The 21302-nt window shown below is 42.3% G+C and overlaps 1 protein-coding gene across 2 annotated transcripts in view; it reads right to left on the bottom strand.

Moving 5' to 3' along the window:
- The window catches only part of LOC121008592 (cytohesin 1 interacting protein), a 44286-nt gene that overhangs the window by 13027 nt on the left and 9957 nt on the right, over positions 1-21302 (bottom strand). For both annotated transcript variants that reach the window (XM_040441230.1, XM_040441231.1), the window contains exons 4-6: positions 20441-20495; positions 17574-17670; positions 3627-3720 (exon numbers count right to left, since the gene is read on the bottom strand). In XM_040441230.1, coding sequence (XP_040297164.1) covers positions 3627-3720; positions 17574-17670; positions 20441-20495 — 246 coding nt within the window. The remainder of the gene's footprint in view (positions 1-3626; positions 3721-17573; positions 17671-20440; positions 20496-21302) is intronic.

The raw sequence follows: 21302 nt of genomic DNA, 5'->3' as shown, positions 1-21302 counted from the left end.
ATTGAAAAATTTTAACGTTTTACTACTTTTACACAAATAAAACCCTTTTTATAAAATAAAATACAACTTTTTTATTTTATTCTTCTTTCTAGAGAGCTGTATGAGGGCTTGGTTTATGTGGGATGACTTGTACTGTTCGTTGGTATCCCTTTGGTATATATACACTCTTCCTTCCTCTTCCTCACTGTTCTGTTCCTGGCTGTAAGGCAATCGGCTACAGCAGGAGCCTCTCCCCACTGCCCAGTTTACAGATAGATGCAAAGATCATTAAGCTCCACCTGTTATTTAAGCCACACCCCCTCAATCATCCCAGATGTAAATGGCAGACATCCTCAGGAGATTACCATCTTTGTTCTTTGCAGGATTTTACAAGGCTGTTTCAGGAACTTGCAGAAAATGTTGCAGTCCATGTAAACTAGATTATTTCTTGTTAGTCCTTCTATGCATTTCCAGGTTTTCCCCATCTGCCTGCCCAGAGGTCCCAAAGCAAAATCTGTTCCTGAGCCCCCAATCATCAAATTGGTATTTTGTAGCACTGGTAACCAATATGTAGTAAAGGTTCCTTTAGGCTCCCATTGGGCACCAGGACCTGGATGCAACTACAAGCTCTGATTTTTGCCCACAACTTTGGTTATCCTGATTATATGTGGGTGTAAGCGTTGATTTTTATGTTACCATAGCAGCATAGAAGCGATGGAAACAAGTCTTCTCCATAGGTTCAAAGCATCAAGTTTTAATAAAAAACTGGGTCCCTAAAGAATTAGGCAGGCTGCCATATTTTTTCACAAGTCCGGCGAGGCACCGGTGAGCCGGTCTGAAAACAAATGCGATCACCGGGAGCAGGCAGTTCTGAGAACAGCCCGATGAAGGCCCCCGGTGGCTGTTCTCGGAACTGCCTGCTTCCGCTGACCGCACTTGTTTTCAGATTGGCTCGCGCACAGGCACAGGTAAGGGCTTACCTGTGCCTCGCCGGACTTGTGAATAAAGATGGCAGCCCGCATATGTTCGCGAGCGAACAATGCGAACTGGCCATCGCTGCTCCTAGGGCTTACATTTTTTCTCTCTAGTCTCTCAATTTTTTCTTTATTTTATATTATTTTTTTATTTCCCTCTTTCTCTCTCTCATCTCCCCCAAAAAATTCAGATTCAGATGCAATTCAAATAAAAAATATTTTGGGTTGGATCCAATTTGTTTTGAACCGATTTGCTCATCTCTACTCACAAGGTAATCAAAATTTAACATTGTTATATAATTCTTCAAAAGGTCCAGCCTACAGTTGTTCCTCCTTGAAAAAGTTCATATATGAAACCTTACTTAGCTCTTTTCAAGCCTACTCTTCATGTGTCCACTTATGTGACCGCAAGTAACTTCCTCTGCTTAAATTTACAAGTCACTGATGTGTTCACCACAAATACAGTCATATATCTTCAAGTGCATTGCTTTTATGCAGATTGGAGAAGTCAAGCCAGCAACGTGATGTCAAATGAATACAAAAACCTTAGATTCATTAGTCATTCTGCATAATGAAGGTGGTGCAAGCAGAATCACAATTGTCTTCAAAATTAAAGGGAATCTATCACCAGGATATTCACTGTTAAAGGGGTTGACTGAGTGTTTAATACTGATGACTAGGGATGAGCGAATCGACTTCGGATGAAACATGATGAGCCGATGTTATTGCTTCGCAGTCTCGACAAGGTACCACTTGGAACTGAACCCAAGTTCGGGAAATGTTTTTTTACAGTACAAATTAATTTATGAAGTTATTGCGCAAAGTCTCGCGAGACTTCGCGAAGCAATAACTTCGGCTCATCGGAGCTAATACATTTTAATACTGTACGGAGCTCTTGCTCCGTACAGTATTAGAACTCATTTTTATGCGAATCGACTTCGGATGTTTCATTCGAAGTCGATTTGCTCATCCCTACTGATGACCTATTCGCACGACACCTGTGTAATGATGCACTGAGCGATTCATTGTTTCATTCTGGATAAGAAGTTCTTTTAAGCCATTTGCAAATGAGCAATTAAGTGCACTGACAGAGGACCTAAGCCACTCAAGTGCACCCTTGCTCCTCCTCCCTGCCTCTCATTCTTCACTTATGGGTCTAGGTTCCTGTATAGTCATCTCATCTAGCCCTGTCAATCAAGGAGGAGAGGGAGGGGCTGGCAGAGGGTGCGCAGAGTTGCTTGGGCCCACCTTCTTTATAAGACTGGCCATGTTACTAAGTTTGCTGTTATTGGGATATCGCACACTTTTGAACTTCCTTTTCTGCAGATGCCATAGTGCTTATTAAAGCCTGTTACTCTGTGCATCCTTTCTTTAGTATTTGGCACAATATTGATGCAGTACCCCAGAATAGGGTAACTGCAAAAGGGTAAATTACAACATTGTATTGTTAAGTCAAAAGTTCTGATTAACCGTGTTTGTATACCCAATAGTATTGTATGGATAAGTAAGGGTTAACATTGTGACTCAACCCCTTAGATTGCCAGGAGATGGAACTGGGTCCACCCCCTGCTTAGCGAGAGACTTGCTGTTTTGTGCTAATTGAGGAAGAAAGAGGACCTACATGTGCTTACTCCTCAGAACTAGTGCTGAACTCAGGGAATCGGCACCTCTGTACTATTATCACCCCTATCCTGCACTTTAGTTAAAGGGAACCTGTCATCAACCTTATGCTGACTTCACTGAGGGCAGCTTAAAATAGTGACAGAAATGCTGATTTCAGCGGTGTGTCACTCATGAGCTAAAAGTAAGTGGTTTCTGAGAACCAGCATCATGATCATTACAGAACAGGACTTGAAAAGAGTCAAATCTACCTGAGAAGAGTCCTGGTTATTCCTAATCTCCTGCTGTCTCGCCCATCTGCTGACGATTGGAAGTTCTCTCCTAGACAGAAAGGGAGAAAACTAGGTAGAAGACTGTCAATCATCAGCAGGTGGGCAGGGAGAGCAGGAATTTATGAATAACCATGACTCTTCTCAGGTGGCCGTGACTCTTTTCCAAGTCCAGTCTGCAATGATCTTGGCAAGCACTTACTTTTAACTTTTAAATGACAGACCGCTGAAATCAACTCACCTGTCTTTACTTTATGCTGCCTTTAGTATGGGCAGCACAAAGTTGATGACAGGTTCCCTTTAAGAGAGACTTATTTATTTATTAACGCTGGCCTAATTACTGACTCTTCCATCATCCACCAGCCAATTCAACCACTCTGCTGCTCAACCTTCCAAAACACTTAACAACAAAGACACCCCAATCACCACCAGTAAGGATTCCTGACATCACGGTGTGCCCCAAGGGAAGAAAGGGTGCATCCTACTGCACAGCCTTAAGAAACATCAGTGTGAGGGTTGCCACTGTGATCCATGTGTACAGGTACCATTGCCAGAGTTAATACCACTCCCATCCTCCACCTGTTTCTCCTGGGCTACTAATGTTAAAAGGGTAGTTGAGAGCGGCATGCTTGTCACTGATAAAATGCAAAAATCCAACCTGATGGGTCCTCTCTAACCCATATAGTTAAGATCGAACAAGAAAAGCAGAGGGTGTCAGCTTTCCAAAAGCCCTTCATAAATCTTACGCCGGTTTCGATGTTTCGTAGAAGCCAAAACCATTTACCTGAGAAAGTTTCCCGATGAGCGGATGAGTTCCACAGTCTGCTGGTGGCTGAATCCTTCCATGTTCACTCCATTGATGTTAGTGAGCATGTCACCTAAAAATAGGAAAAGAAAAAGGACATGTCTTATACGCTGGTGTAATGACAGCATTTTTAGATATATCTTGTTAAAATGTTATTCAGTACATTAACCCTTTCATGACCAAAGGTCATTGATGCCCCAGTGTCCAGGTCAAAATTAAAAAATCTGACATGCGTCACTTTATGTGGTAATAACTTTGGAACACTTTTATTTATCCAAGCCATTCTGAGATTGTTTTCTCGTGACACATTGTACTTCATGACAGTCATAAATTTGATAAATAATAACGAGACCGGCACTCCGTAATTTCTTTGCAGAGTAGAAAACTTCTTTATTCGTCACCCATACGTGACGCGCGTTTCGGCACAAATGTGTGCCTTTATCATACAACAGGTGATAGTAGCTCCTGTTGTATGATAAAGGCAAACATTTGTGCCGAAACGCGCGTCACGTATGGGTGACGAATAAAGAAGTTTTCTACTCTGCAAAGAAATTACGGAGTGCCGGTCTCGTTATTATATGTCTGTGGGGATCCGACCTATTGACCGTGCACCCGGACTTTAAAGTAAGCACAGTGCCGTCCATTTCTTTTAAGTCATAAATTTGAGTCAATATATTTCACCTTTATTTATGAAGAAATCCCAAATTTCCTAAAAATGTTGAAAAATACTTCGCAATTTTCTAAATTTCTATTTCTCTGCTTCTAAAACAGAAAGTGATACCTCATAAAATATTTATTACTTAACATTCCCCATATGTATACTTTATGTTGGCATCATTTTGGAAAGGTCATTTTATTTTTTTAGGACGTTACAAGGCTTAGAAGTTTAGTAGCAATTCTTAAAATTTGTAAGAAAATTTCCAAAACCCACTTTTTAAGGACCAGTTCAGGTCTGAAGTCACTTTGTGGGGCTTACATAGTGGATACCCCCCATAAATGACCCTATTGTAGAAACTACACCCCTCAAGTTACTCAAAACTGATTTTATAAACTTTGTTAACCCTTTAGGTGTTCCACAAGAATTAAAGGAAAATGGAGATGACATTTCTAAATTTCACTTTTTTGGCAGATTTTCCATTTTATAAAAAAAAATTCTTTAACACATTGAGGGTTAACAGCCAAACAAAACTCAATATTTATTACCCTGATTCTGTGGTTTACAGAAAGACCCCACATGTGGTCGTAAACTGATGTAAGGGCACACGGCAGGGCGCAAAAGGAAAGGAGAGCCATATGGTTTTTGGAAGGCAGATTTTGCTGGACTGGTTTTTAGATGCCATGTCCCATTTAAAGCCCCCCTGATGCACCCTTACAGTAGAAACTCCCAAAAAGTGACCCCATTTTGGAAACTACAGGATAAGGTGCCAGTTTTATTGGTACTATTTTGGGGTACATATGATTTTTAATTGCTCTATAATAAGTTTTTTGTGAGGCAAGGTAACAAAAAAATGTCTGTTTTGGCACCGTTTTGTTATTTTTAATATTTTACAAGATTCATCTGACAGGGTAGATCATGTGCTATTTTTATAGAGCAGGTTGTTACGGACGCAGTGATATCAAATATGTCTACTTTCTTTGTTTGTTTGTTTCAGTTTTACATAATAAAGCATTTTTGAAAAATAAATTACGTTTTTGCGTGTCCATTTTCTGAACGCCATATATTTTTTAGTTTTCTGCCGATCATCTTGTGCAGGGGCTTGTTTTTTGCAGAAAGAGTTGAGGTTTTTATTGGTACCATTTTTGGGTACATATGATTTTTTGATCATTCATTATTACTTTTTATGGGGCAAGGTGACCCAAAAATTGGCTGTTTTGGAACAGTTTTTATTTATTTATTTTTACAGCGTTCATCTGAGGGGTTAGGTCATGTGACATTTTTATAGAGCAGATTGTTACGGATGTGGCAATACCTAATATGTATACTTTTTCTTATTTATTTAAGTTTTACACAATAATAGCATTTCTGAAACCCAAAAAATTATGTTTTAGTGTCTCCATAGTCTGAGAGCCATAGCTTTTTTATTTTTTGGGCGATTGTCTTAAATAGGGTATCATTTTTTGCGGGATGAGGCGCCAGTTTGATTGGTACTATTTTGGGGTGTATGCTCCTTTTGATCGCTTGGTGTTGCACTTTTTGTGATGTAAGGTGACAAAAATGGCTTTTTATTTTTATTGTTTTATGGTGTATATTGGACGGGGTCGATCATGTGATATATTTATAGAGACGGTCGTTACGGACGCGGTGATACCTAATATGTGTGGGGTTTTTTTTGCATTTTTTAGCGGAAAAGGCAATTAATTTTTTTAATTTACATTTTTATTTATTAATTTTTTTTTTACTGTTATTATTTTCACTTTTTTTTTATCAAGTCCCTTTTGGATCTTGAAGATCCAGTGGGGCTGATGGCTGTACTATACTTTGCAATGCTCTTGCATTGCAAAGTATAATTATACCAGATTTCCTGTAGGTGGCAACACCGGACGCCTTTGCAAAGCGTCCGGTTGCCATGGCAACCATCGGGCGCTGCAATCGCAGCGTGGTAGCCCCGATAGTTGAGAGAGGGAGCCCACTCCCTCTATTAACCCCATGGATGCCACTACTGCAGCATCTAAGGGGTTACAGCAGAGTGTCAGCATAGAGCTGACACTCGCTGCTGATGGCGGCGGCTCAGGAATGGAGCCGCCGCCATCAAACACAGCAGGGGGGCCACATCGTGGGCAGGGGGCACAAATGGGGCATGGCTGGAAACTGTGGGTACAGCCAGCATGGAGGGGGCACAGATGGGGGCAGGATAATTGTATTGGGCGGGGAGGGGGCAGGGCACGATACATGGATGGGGGGGGGGGGGGGGACGAACCGCATCAGGGGCAGGCAGAGGCAGGGCTCACGGTGGTGGTGGGGGGGTTGGAGGCGCACTGGAAGGGGGCACAGATCGGGGGTACCAGGACACATTACCTGATTTCAGGCTCTGATCTGCAGAGCGCAGATCAGAGCCTGAAAAACGGCATTTTAGCACTGCCGCGATCCGATTGGTTAGTCTGCACAGACTAACCAATCGGATCGATTGCCGGCAAGGGACCACTCTGATTGGTCCCTTGCAGGCATTACTGGACTGTATGCTGTCCGTGACAGCAGCAGGGCAGGGGCAGAAGCTTTAATCCAAGCGCTTTGCAGCGCTTGGATTAAAGAGCTGGCTTGACGTTTATACACGTGGTAGCTGCACGGGGCATGTGCAAATATCACGTATATAAACGGATTGCAGTCGTGAAGGGGTTAAATATCTAATATTTTACATTTATTTTAAACATTTCCCCCCATAAATCAATAAGGTGATCCATGAGTAGAGTTCTATTATTGGTTTCCAATTGTGAAGAGGTTACTGCCTCGGGATCGACATCAGTTCCTAGAGCTCTGGAGAATATTGGCAGGCACATTTCTTGTTACATTTAACTTTATCAGAACCCTCTTCTTGGAAGCCATGGGATCCACCTCTGTTCAAAACTACATAGATACAAATTTTCGCAAAAACAGAACTTGTGTTAAAGGGGTTGTCCACTTCTTTACTATTGATGACCTATCCTCAGGATAGGCCATCAGAATCTGATTGTGGGGTCCATCAATCTACACCCCAAAGAATTAGCTGTTTCTGAATAGCTCGGGCAACAGAACTACACAACTATATCCATTGTGCAGTGGACAGAACTTGTAACCGCAGCACTGCTCCCATTCATTTCACTGGGAGCAGTGCTGCAGTAACCAGCTCTGGCCACTGCACAATGGATGTAGTTGTGTAGTTCCAGTTCAGTCTTCTGGTGCATGAAGTAGTCTGAAGCCGCACTGATCAGACATTGATGGTCTATGTGTCATCAATATTAAAGGATTGGCTAACCTCTTTAATGATCAAGACTGTAGGGGTACTTAAAGGCGTTGCCCCATGAAAAAAATTCTACAGTTTTCAAACCAGCACCTGGATCTGAATACTTTTGCAATTGCGTGTAATAAAAATTTGTGCATAGCCCCTGAGTTATTCAATAAAACGTTTCTGTGTAGCGCCACCTGCTCTTTGTTTGTTTTTTCTTATTACTTTGTCCAGCTCACAGAGATGGCCCCACATGCTCTTTTTCATCCTACAACTGCCTCTTGAGTAGTGATGGACGAACATCTGCCGGGACGGTTCGCGAACGCGATCAAATGTTCGCGAACCGCAAGTTCGCGGCGGGTCCCATTCATTTTAATGGCAGGCGAACCTGAAAAACCTTCAGCTCATATTTGCAGCCAAGAAATAATTACTAGATGTGCACAAATAGTCCCACAACATGGACAGTGACATACCAGATGTATTATTCGAATTTGCGATCTCCATTAAAAAAAAATTTAATGCGAAATATCGGCAATATAATTTTCACGTACGCGCATGCGCAAATGCACTATACAGTACCCAAATGCACTATAAAGAAAGTATATTGGTATATAACACCCCGTTTCAATCAGTTTTTTTGGGGGGCGACTGGTATATCACACCAGTAGAAATTATTTGTTCCAATTGCGCTTGTCCCTCTATATACCTGCAGTATCGCAGCAGAACCGCACACAACTGCCGCACAATACAAATGCACTATAATATACTGTCTAACATAGAAAGTATATTATAACATTGTACAAGGAAGGCAATCCATTAGAATATACATAAAGATAAAACGTAACCTTTAATAATTTTACTATGAGGGTCCATTCACACGTCCGTAAGTGTTTTGCGAATCCGCAAAACACGGACACCGGCAATGTGCATTCCGCAATTTGTGGACCGCACATCGCCGGCACTATAATAGAAAACGCCTTATCTTGTCTGCAATGTTCTATTTTTTTGCGGGAACGGAAGCACAGATGCTGAAGTGCGGATCCGCAAATGCGGATCCGCAGATGCGGATGCGGATACGCGGATGCGGACAGCACATTCCGGCCCCATTGAAAATGAATGGGTCTGCACCCGTTCCCCAAAATTGCGGAATGAGTGCGGACCCATTTTGCGGATGTGTGAATGGAAAAGATATCCCTTAAAATGAAAATTAATTAAATTATTAAAGTTAAAGGGGTTCTGCAGTTTGTTTTAACTAATGATCTATCCTCTGGATAGATCATCAGCATCTGATCGGCGGGGGTCCGACACCCAGGACACGCGGATCAGCTGTTTGAATAGGCAGCGGCGCACCAGCAGCGGCGCGGCCTTCTCACTGTTTACCGCCGGCCCAGTGATGTCACGACTAGTATCAACTAGAGTGGGAGGGGCTAAGCTCCATTCAAGTGAACAGAGCTTAGCCCCGCCTACGGGAGTTGATACTAGTCGTGACTTCACTGGGCCAGCAGAAAACAGCGAGAAGGCCGCGCCGCTGCTGGAGCGAGGCTGCCTTCTCAAACAGCTGATCGGTGGGGGTCCCGGGGGTCGGACTCCCGCCGATCAGATGCTGATGATCTATCCAGAGGATAGATCATCAGTTAAAACAAAGTGCAAAACCCCTTTAAGCAAAAAGCATAGATGTGGTAGGCAATAACAAGTGCTCGGCGGCTCCAAATCAGAAACCATATGTCCTACCACAATCCGGGGGGTTCCAGTGCACATCCATGAATCTCGGAGGGAAAGCAAAAAACATCCATCCCTGGGCTAGATGATGATGTGGTATTGAAGGACAGGGTGGGCAAAGAACTGGCCCTGATATTGCCCTACAGGGGGTGCTATTCTGGCCCTGATAGCCTAACCACAGACCACCCGCCCTGATAAGAGCGACCCCGTCCGGAACCTTACCCTATATAAAAATGGCCCTAGTAAGCCCCTAGGCCCCTGACTTCCAGGTGATCACTATATAGATCTATGTGTTTTTTGACTCATTATAAAAGTATATTATAAGTATATCGCACCCCTCTGTGTATCACACCTATCGATAGCACAACTATACTAGTCCTTAAAAGGACTTTTGTGGCCCTATTAGCTAGCGTTTGTCGTCCCTAACAGCCTGTCCCTGCTCCACACAGCAACCTCTCCCTACACTGGCAAAACACTGAATATAAAATGGCGGCCAAATCAGGTTTATTTATAAGGTAGGGGGTGTGTCCATGTGCTGAAACGTCTCAATTGGCTGTCCTGTACCAGTCCTGATGGATGTGTCTTCATAATGTAAAAGAATATGGCGCGAATATCTCCATATGTTCGCATGTTCGGCGAATCGCGAACACGCAAAGTTCGCCGAGAAACGACCGCCGGGCGAACCGCAAGGCCATCTCTACTCTTGAGCTGTGATAGGGAGCGAGTCTCAGCAGAATGGACACGCCCCCTGAGCTGCAGCCGAAAGGACACTCTCCTTGAGCTTTCAGCTTGATAAAAGTAGAGCAATGAATGGGGAGATCTCTGGATCCATGTGAGGTACAGGGCTGGTTCTAGCTTTGTTATAGAGATTGTCATGTGCTATATGATGTCTGATTTCCATTTTTACATTAGTAATGGACTAACCCCTTTAAGTGTTAATGAGCCAATGAGACCCTCAGTGGTTTGCAGAAGGTCATCATTATGTACTCATGAATATAAAAACATTATAACAGGTCAGTCAATAGCATATTATTAGTAGCTTCCAAGTATAAGCATGTGAGGAATATGGATTAATATGTCATGCCATGTCCTCGCACCCACCATTTGCTGAAAGATGGCAGAGGAAATCAAGCTTCACAGGGGGGCCCTGCTTCAAAGCCGCAGCCAGATAGCAGAAACCCCCTATCAGGCCACATTTGGTTACATTTTACACCTCTAGTCAGAGAGCATGGATCCTGCAGGAGGTATGAGCCCTTGCCAGGATCAATGATACCTCCCAGACATTTAAGGAAAAAATATATATAGATTTGATAATATAGATAATCGACACGTCATTAATTAGTGTTAAGTGTATAGAGAAAAAATAGCGTGCTCACAAAAACGATACATTTATTATAAATTAATGGGTAAATGGAGCAGAAAACTGCACAAATGGTGACCATGACCTAACAGAAGATTGGTTAAGTCTTTTGACTCCTGCTGTGATTATGATACCACAAGAAAATAAATAAAATACTTTATAGGGATAAGCCTATAGTCATACAGGTGATTAGGTATTTATATCCGCGGACAGGTGATGGGGGGTATTTAGAGGGAGGGGAGTAACTCTCCCTGGGTGTCCCTCAAAATCTAGGCCCTAAGCCCAGGGATATCCCCAAATGGTAGGAATACCCTGTCCCCGTACCTATGGCTATAGTCAACCTATAATAACCCTACTTAGATGGTGAATATTTAAGATGAATACATATAAACCCCGACACGTTTTATCTGCGCCTGGCAGATCATCAGGGGGTGGTAAACAAACCCTAATTTGTAGGGCAAAAAAGGATACACAAGATAAAGAAATGAGACTTAGCTCCTGTATACAGTCAGTGGGAAGTATAGGATGATACTGAGTCCTGTCAGTTGATAATAAAGGATTGATATAAGGACTACTTTAACAATGTCCACAGGGTTTCTGTTTCATATACTCACTGATCAGGAGGGACCCACTGTCTAACTTCACAGATGTTAGGGGGGAGCTGATGTGGCTGGTCTGTAGAAGCCAGTGCTCAGTATTTAAGCACTGGTATCATCTAACACTTCCGGACGCCGGTTTTACGCATTTCCGGTTAGTGGAACGCATGGCATAGTTGCGACGCATAACTTCTGGTCTCTGGAGCGCAAATTGGAACGCATGAGGCTAAAGATAGATCGCACATGCGTCCTTTACAGTCCTTGAAGCGCTTATAGAAGCGCAACTGGTGGGAGATCCAGAGATGTATATAATTATGATCATTTAAAAAGGTAACCTTAATATACTGATAAATGTATAACAGATAAAGAGATACACAAAAAATAAAATAAAACCTCCGTTAATATATTCTGTCACACATATACAGACCTGATAGTCACAGGGGAGAGACATATATAAAGTGTAGCTATAGTTAGATGCCACACGCAAACCTTATGGGATCCGCAGACTGTATGGGGGGCCCATAAGAGAAACAAAGTAAGATAAAGGGCAAATGATAGTCCTGCCCCTATTAGTTAGTGGTACTCCTCGTACCTACATGGTCCATTAGTGAAAGGGACATTAAAGAAACAGGGGAAAGGCCAAGTTAACCGAAAAGGAAAACCAGCTAAATGAAACAGGTATACGTAAGCCTCTCATTCAGTCCTCCTGGTGACTGGGACCGGAAACTATAGATCCGTTCAGTTTCCTTCTGGAGTATCCTCCGGTCCCAGTCACCCCTTCTGGCCGGCATGGGGACAACCTCAAGTGCCGCAAAATGAATGGACCTGAGGTTACCGTTGTGATGATGATTCACATGGTTGGCCACAGATGTATCATTCTTTTTGACTATGTTGTTGACATGTTCACATATTCTACGTCTCAGCTATAAGTTTTTCCTATATAGTCTTTCGGACAAGTGCACTGGCATATATATATGACCCCTTTAGTTTTGCAGCTAATGAAATCACTTAAGGTATGTATATATTCGGTCATTGAACAGGTTACCGTTTTGGTTGGATTGATGTGTTTGCAGGCCTTACATGTCCCGCATTTTAAAATCCCTTGTGGTTGCCTGTCAAGCCAAGTGCCTTCTTTTTTTACCCCTGAATAGTGACTATGTACAAGTCTATCTTTCAGACTCCTCCCCTTACGGTATGTAACTTGTGGGAAAGGAGAGAGATAGCCTTCAAGAGATCTTTATCCATAGTCAGGATTGGCCAATAAGTTTGCAAAATGGCCAGAACCTCTCTATTGGCTATATCAAAAGTAGAAATCAGACGGATCAGATTTGCATCATTCTTGTTTTTTGGTCTGGGTATGAAAAGATCCTCCCTCTTGCTGTTTTCGGCCATGTGAAAGGCCTCCCTCAGAATGGATTGAGGATAGCCTCTTTGCGTTAGCCTATTTTTTCAATTTTTTCGATTCTTTATAAAAGTTTTCCCTATTGGAGCAATTCCTGCGCATGCGCAAATGTTGTCCTTTAGGGATACCTTTTTTCACTGCAGGAGGATGGTAGCTGCTCCAATGCAGGATATTATTCGTGGCAGTTGGCTTACGGAAAACTGTGGTGGTGAGATTGCCGTCTATCAACCTCACCTCCACGTCAAGAAAAGTGATGCAATCAGACTCAATTACGCCTGTGAACCTTAGTCCCACTATATTGTCATTAAGGGCCGAAACAAAGCTATGGAACTTCTCTTGGCTGTCGTTCCAAATCAAAAAGATGTCATCTATATAACGGGTCCAGAAGACAACCATGTCACCCCACCAAACAGTCCGGTCGGGGAACACATACTTGTCTTCCCACCAGCCCAGGAGGAGGTTGGTGTAGGTCGGGGCACAAGGGCTGCCCATCGCCGTCCCCCTGAGCTGATGGTAAAAGGACCTGTCATATAGAAAGTAATTATGAGTAAGGGTATACTCAAGGAGACTCATAATTAACTGATTATGACTCTAAAACTGGGTACCTCTTGATCTCAAAAAGTGTGCTGTAACTGCTAGGCCTTTATCGTGTGGTATAGAGGTATAGAGTGATTCAACATCTATACTGGCGAGATAGCAGTGTGGATCAAGCGATATAATTAAAATTTTCCGTAGAAAATCCATGGTATCTCTTGTATGTGATGGTAAACAAGATACAAATTCTCTGAGTACTTTGTCGAGATAGATACCACAGTGATGGGTAAGTGAGTCTATCCCTGACACAATTAGGCGACCCTTTAAGGGATTTAGCCCTTTATAAACTTTTGGGAGACTGTAGAAGGTCGCCAAATGAGGATTTTTAGGAAGCAGAAACTGATATTCAGACTTATTGATAACCTTTTGTTCAAGGCCCAGTTGAAGAATCATTTTCAGTTGAGAAACTGCCACGAATAATATCCTGCATTGGAGCAGCTACCATCCTCCTGCAGTGAAAAAAGGTATCCCTAAAGCACAATATTTGCGCATGCGCAGGAATTGCTCCAATAGGGAAAACTTTTATAAAGAATCGAAAAAATAGAAAAATAGGCTAACGCAAAAAGGCTATCCTCAATCCATTCTGAGGGAGGCCTTTCACATGGCCGAAAACAGCAAGAGGGGGGATCTTTTGATACCCAGACCAAAAAACAAGAATGATGCAAATCTGATCCGTCTGATTTCTACTTTTGATATAGCTAATAGAGAGGTTCTGGCCATTTTGCGAACTTATTGGCCAATCCTGACTATGGATAAAGAAGATCTCTCTCTCCCTTCCCACAAGTTACATACCGTAAGGGGAGGAGACTGAAAGATAGACTTGTACATAGTCACTATTCAGGGGTAAAAAAAGAAGGCACTTGGCTTGACAGGCAACCAAAAGGGATTTTTAAATGCGGGACATGTAAGGCCTGCAAACACATCAATCCAACCAAAACGGTAACCTGTTCAATGACCGAATATATACATACCTTAAGTGATTTCATTAACTGCAAAACTAAAGGGGTCATATATATATGCCAGTGCACTTGTCCGAAAGACTATATAGGAAAAACTTATAGGGAGCTGAGACGTAGAATATGTGAACATGTCAACAACATAGTCAAAAAGAATGATACATCTGTGGCCAACCATGTGAATCATCATCACAACGGTGACCTCAGGTCCATTCATTTTGCGGCACTTGAGGTTGTCCCCATGCCGGCCAGAAGGGGTGACTGGGACCGGAGGATACTCCAGAAGGAAACTGAATGGATCTATAGTTTCCGGTCCCAGTCACCAGGAGGACTGAATGAGAGGCTTACGTATACCTGTTTCATTTAGCTGGTTTTCCTTTTCGGTTAACTTGACCTTTCCCCTGTTTCTTTAATGTCCCTTTCACTAATGGACCATGTAGGTACGAGAAGTACCACTAACTAATAGGGGCAGGACTATCATCTGCCCTTTATCTTACTTTGTTTCTCTTATGGGCCCCCCATACAGTCTGCGGATCCCATAAGGTTTGCGTGTGGCATCTAACTATAGCTACACTTTATATATGTCTCTCCCCTGTGACTATCAGGTCTGTATATCTGTGACAGAATATATTAACGGAGGTTTTATTTTATTATTTGTGTATCTCTTTATCCGTTATACATTTATCAGTATATTAAGGTTACCTTTTTAAATGATCATAATTATATACATCTCTGGATCTCCCACCAGTTGCGCTTCTATAAGCGCTTCAAGGACTGTAAAGGACGCATGTGCGATCTATCTTTAGCCTCATGCGTTCCAATTTGCGCTCCAGAGACCAGAAGTTATGCAAACACTTCCGGTATTATGCGTTCCATCATACGTGCCATGTACCGGAAGTAACGCTTCGCAACTATGCCATGCGTTCCACTAACCGGAAATGCATAATACCGGCGTCCGGAAGTGTTAGATGATACCAGTGCTTAAATACTGAGCACTGGCTTCTACAGACCAGCCACATCAGCTCCCCCCTAACATCTATGAAGTTAGACAGTGGGTCCCTCCTGATCAGTGAGTATATGAAACAGAAACCCTGTGGAAATTGTTAAAGTAGTCCTTATATCAATCCTTTATTATCAACTGACAGGACTCAGTATCATCCTATACTTCCCACTGACTGTATACAGGAGCTAAGTCTCATTTCTTTATCTTGTGTATCCTTTTTTGCCCTACAAATTAGGGTTTGTTTACCACCCCCTGATGATCTGCCAGGCGCAGATAAAACGTGTCGGGGTTTATATGTATTCATCTTAAATATTCACCATCTAAGTAGGGTTATTATAGGTTGACTATAGCCATAGGTACAGGGACAGGGTATCCCTACCATTTGGGGATATCCCTGGGCTTAGGGCCTAGATTTTGAGGGACACCCAGGGAGAGTTACTCCCCTCCCTCTAAATACCCCCCATCACCTGTCCGCGGATATAAATACCTAATCACCTGTATGACTATAGGCTTATCCCTATAAAGTATTTTATTTATTTTCTTGTGGTATCATAATCACAGCAGGAGTCAAAAGACTTAACCAATCTTCTGTTAGGTCATGGTCACCATTTGAGCAGTTTTCTGCTCCATTTACCTATTAATTTATAATAAAGGTATCGTTTTTATGAGCACGCTATTTTTTCTCTATACGCTTAATACCTCCCAGACATGTTGGCACCTACATTTCATAAGGAATTATGAATCTCCCGGCCATCGCAGGCGCAAACCGGATACATATTTGTGTCCCGGTGGCCATGATGAACATGCCCATGGTCTTTGTTTGAGGGTGGGATGCCAGGGAAGGGAGTCATCTATATCTCCCCACAGAAACCCAATAGCGGCACCATGTTTGGACTCTAGTTGTAGCCGGAACCCTGGCGGATCCGTTGGTCCCAGAACCATCTCCCTATGACTTCTGGACTGGAGCTATAAACCCTAAAGGGTTTTTTGGGTCATTTTCAGCCAGTCCAGCAGAGGGGGGGTAGAACCCTCCCAAAGGCCGGGAGGGGAGGGGCAGGCTACAGGTTAAAAGGCTTGTGCCAGCAAGCAGGCGTGTCTTTCTCTGAAAGGGGGTCACATAGTGCAATGTGTTTGGAGGGACCTGCAACCAGCTGACATCACTGCCTCCGACGTGAATACAGCTAAGAACTCATCACTACCCAAAGGACTCATATATCTGGTAAACTGACTTATTGTTCTGCTTAACCCTGTTGTACCTATATCACCTGTATTTGTAACCTCAGACCACTGTATATATTCTCTGTGTATATTGTGTTATCTAGTGTGCCCTTAAGGCGATTAAATATATACAGTAATTTAATCTTGTGCTATATCTTGTATCTCGATCAAGAATCCCCACGTCCATGTTTTGGCCTAGTTATAAGCTACCCCGGGTTGGTTTCTCACCCAATAAATTCCCGTTAGCGGACCGGGCTTATATCAAACTAGAAGCTGGTGGCAGATACCCGGGCTGAGACAGCATTGTTTTCACTTCGGCAGTGAAAAGGCTCTCTCAGCTTGTTGCCTCTCTGTGCCCACTTGGACAGGAGATGTCTGTGTAAACTGTACCAAGCCGACCTTACCTGCTCCTCTGGAGGGCATAACATCAAGCTTTGGTAACCCATGACCATACCGCGGCTCGTGAGCTCGACGTAGGTGACGTCAAGCGGGCACAAGGCGTGGTATTCGCCACACAGCATTTTTTTTCTCTACAGCGTTCTGGAACTATAATATTCATAGTCTATCCTTAGAACAAGACATCAATATCAGATCAGTATGGGGCCACCTTCTATCACCACTGCCTATCACCTTGCTGGTTTAACCAGACACAGCACAGTCAATGAGAACGTATGCGGAACTATTCACTTCAATGGGTCCGCCAAAAAAACGGAAGTTACTCCATGTGCATTCGTGATCAAATGGATAAAGTATGATTTTATTTATTTTTTTATTTTACACTGGATTATTGCAATCAAATGCCCTGATCATATATGCAAGTGGCATCTGAAGGGTACAATGATCGTGGCGGCGCAATCGCCCCTCCCTGTCATTGTGTCCGCTACTTACAAAGAAATGCACTTAGTGATGAAGTAATTCGTCACAATGCAAATTTTTTTAGGCGAAGCAGCCGAATCTAATTTTCCAATACTTCGCTCATCTCTATCTGTTCTGACTGCCCAACTCAATTGCTAATTCAAGCAATATTACATGTATCCAACTCTTGGTATGCATCTACTGGAGTCTGATAATGCATGGTCTGAGGGGAACCACAAGACACCCTTTATTTTGTTCCATTGTATATGGTCAGCTTCCTATGAGAAAGGTACGGACACTAACCTGTTTTTAATCCAGCATGGCTCGATGGGCTGTCTTCATGCACTTTGTACACGTAGGTCCTCATGTCTGTCCCATATGCATGCTGCAGCTTGTAAGTCTATAATCCGAAAAGAGATCATGTATAACACATTGAATGTGAATGTATAGATGGTTTTACTGTATATTCAATGTAGAACCCTGAAAATATCTGTTAATACCTCATTGCCATTGGCAGATCTTACAACTCCAGTAGATACCAAACGGTGCATGCAACTGATTCTAGTGGCCTGCAGTCACCACTAGAGGGAGATGAAACCTGTGAGTGAAATGATTGTACAGAATCAATTTGTCCAGTCAGGGCTTCTTCATTTGCATAAGCCCTGCTGATTGGACAAATCGATCCTAACAACCCTGCTGATTGGACAAATCGATTCCGTAGAATCATTTCGCTCAAGAATCATTTCGCCAATGGCGGCAGACCACGAGATCGCTATGGGGCCTGTGAAGTTGGGAGGCCCGACAGGGCTGTATGGCCCCGCCCCCTCACTTTCTAGTCTTAAGGCTTACAAGCCGGTTTACACAGCAGCACCAACAGCAGAGGAAGGAAGCATCTTCCTATCTAAACTCTGGTGCGGCAGGCGTATGCTTACTGGTTGCCAGTGCCACTGCAGGGATGTAAAGCAGGTGCCAAGAGAAGTTTCTATATTGCCCTCCCAGTGTCTGCCTCTGTGACCACCACGTTGACGAACTCAGTGAGAAGCAAAGGCTGGAGGTCTACTGCAGCAATCTTGATCACATTGTGTGTGAGTGACTGACTGTTAGTGTAATAATCACTCAGTCATTCACACACACTGGGGAGGCAGCTGTAAACCATGGCCTCTGTCTGTTGTATATATATATACAGTACAGACCAAAAGTTTGGACACACCTTCTCATTCAAAGAGTTTTCTTTATTTTCATGAATATGAAAATTGTAGATTCACGCTGAAGGCATCAAAACTATGAATTAACACATGTGGAATTATATACATAACAAACAAGTGTGAAACAGCTGAAAATATGTCATATTCTAGGTTCTTCAAAGTAGCCACCTTTTGCTTTGATTACTGCTTTGCACACTCTTGGCATTCTCTTGATGAGCTTCAAGAGGTAGACCCCTGAAATGGTTTTCACTTCACAGGGGTGCCCTGTCAGGTTTAATAAGTGGGATTTCTTGCCTTATAAATGGGGTTGGGACCATCAGTTGCGTTGAGGAGAAGTCAGGTGGACACACAGCTTATAGTCCTACTGAATAGACTGTTAGAATTTGTATTATGGCAAGAAAAAAGCAGCTAAGTAAAGAAAAAACGAGTGGCCATCATTACTTTAAGAAATGAAGGCCAGTCAGTCAGCCGAAAAATTGGGAAAACTTTGAAAGTAAGGGCTATTTGACCATGAAGGAGAGTGACGGGGTGCTTCGCCAGATGACCTGGCCTCCACAGTCACCGGACCTGAACCCAATCGAGATGGTTTGGGGTGAGCTGGACCGCAGAGTGAAGGCAAAAGGGCCAACAAGTGCTAAGCATCTCTGGGAACTCCTTCAAGACTGTTGGAAGACCATTTCAGGGGACTACCTCTTGAAGCTCATCAAGAGAATGCCAAGAGTGTGCAGAGCAGTAATCAAAGCAAAAGGTGGCTACTTTGAAGAACCTAGAATATGACATATTTTCAGTTGTTTCACACTTGTTTGTTATGTATATAATATCACATGTGTTAATTCATAGTTTTGATGCCTTCATAGTCATGAAAATAAAGAAAACTCTTTGAATGAGAAGGTGTGTCCAAACTTTTGGTCTGTACTGTGTGTATATATATATATATATATATAATATATATATATATATACGTATATACTAGTCTCAGTTACAATAATTGCACTTTATATTTGGGTGGGGGGCCCAGTTCTGAGATTCGCTATGGGTCCCCTCGATTTCTACTCATCACTAATATAAAACAGTATACAGTAACCTCCTAAACTCCTCCTAGTGGTGACTGTCAGTTCAGGAGATTTATAACTTTTCAGAAAATCAGAACTCTGGCTCCAATAAAGATATACACTGTAAAATGAACAGACACAGAAGTTTGGACCTCTTTAGTTTAAATATTAAAAAATGTTTTGCTGGACATTGACTTTCATTATGATGATAATATAATGATAACATAATAATATCATAGGCACAGAAATAATTTACAATAATATCCTTATGTCTGTGAAGGTTCTCATTTATCCAGGTCATGGCATATCTGTAAAGAATAAATCAAGGCAACTGGACTTACTGTAGATTTCTTGAAAACGTTTCACTCCAACGAGCTTTCTCAATTCTGAGGGACTGTACAAGAATTCTCTGGGAATAAATATGTAACTGAATCAACATCTGGTAATTATACCCAGCATGGGGTCAGAGGTCATTATACCCAGCATGGGGTCAAAGGTGTTGATTCCATTATCCTAATTGGAGTCAGTAGGTGATAATGACCTCCCAGAAAAAGGTGTCAAGACAGCATTGTATGTGGCAGACAATAGGTGTCTAACCCCCCCGCCTCTATTAAGCTTGGCTTCTCCATTTTTACGTAGATGGCCTCCTTCACACCTCGTTTGTACCAATCGGCCTCCTTATCCAAAACACGTACTTGACTGTCTTCAAAGGTGTGACCTGTTTCTTTTAGATGAAAGTACACGGCTGAATCTTGACCAGAGGTTTTGGCTCTTCTTGTTGGAAGAACGAGTGAAACGTTTTCAAGAAATCTACAGTATGTCCAGTTGCCTTGATTTATTCTTTACAGATAATAATATCCTTATGTTTTACAATATTTGCGTAGATAACATGTACAAAGAGTTTTGGATTTACCTGAATTTCAAATCCATATGGTTCATTATCCTGTTTTGTAATAACCACTACTCTCCTGAAACACAAAATGCATCATATGCTTAAATATATGTCAATGATTCTCGATTAAACATATATATCCCTATGTTTTTTTTTCTTTTAAAATAAATTCACTATCCTGACCTGGTGAGAGACGATTAGCATAAGAAATCATTTAACATTGCAAAAGGTCTCACCCATCTACCGTAGAAAGGACCTCTTGACGATAATGGATTGTTAAGCTTTCCTTACATAGTGCAGCATATTGAGCTGACAGAGCCACTTCACTAAAAATACTTTTATTGTAAATGATTGAACCCCCTCAGCTAATAGAACTCCTTTCCAGGACACAAATACATAAGAATTTCATCCATGTGTGTGAATGAAATGTACTGTAGGGTCAGGGAGTATTTAGGTGTAACAATATGAGAAAAGGATAGAAGATATCTAATAAGCCAAGGTAATAACTACTTATGTCATATGAAAAAAACAGACTCATCAAGCCCAACCTATAACCCTATGGTGTGGATCCCGAGAAAGGCAAATACCCCATGAGGGAACCCCAATAACCCCATATCAGGGGGACGATTCCACCTTTACTCCAAATCGGGCAAAGCGAATAAATCCTTGGAGCAAAACTTCCTTTCTGGAATTCACGTCCCCACCTATCCTTGTTTGAATTTGATGGATTTATGTCTTTTTTCAACCGTATTAACTATGTAACTATGTAACATCCCATGTCCAGAAATCTAGTACCCATAACATGCAATATTTTACATTCAAGAAAGGCATCCAGGTTTCTCTTGACCCTCTTGAACTTGTTCAATAAATCAACCAGTCTGAG

Source organism: Bufo bufo, chromosome 7, assembly GCF_905171765.1.
Source record: "Bufo bufo chromosome 7, aBufBuf1.1, whole genome shotgun sequence".
Taxonomy (NCBI): domain Eukaryota; kingdom Metazoa; phylum Chordata; class Amphibia; order Anura; family Bufonidae; genus Bufo; species Bufo bufo.
This window is presented reverse-complemented; position numbering and strand designations above follow the sequence as displayed.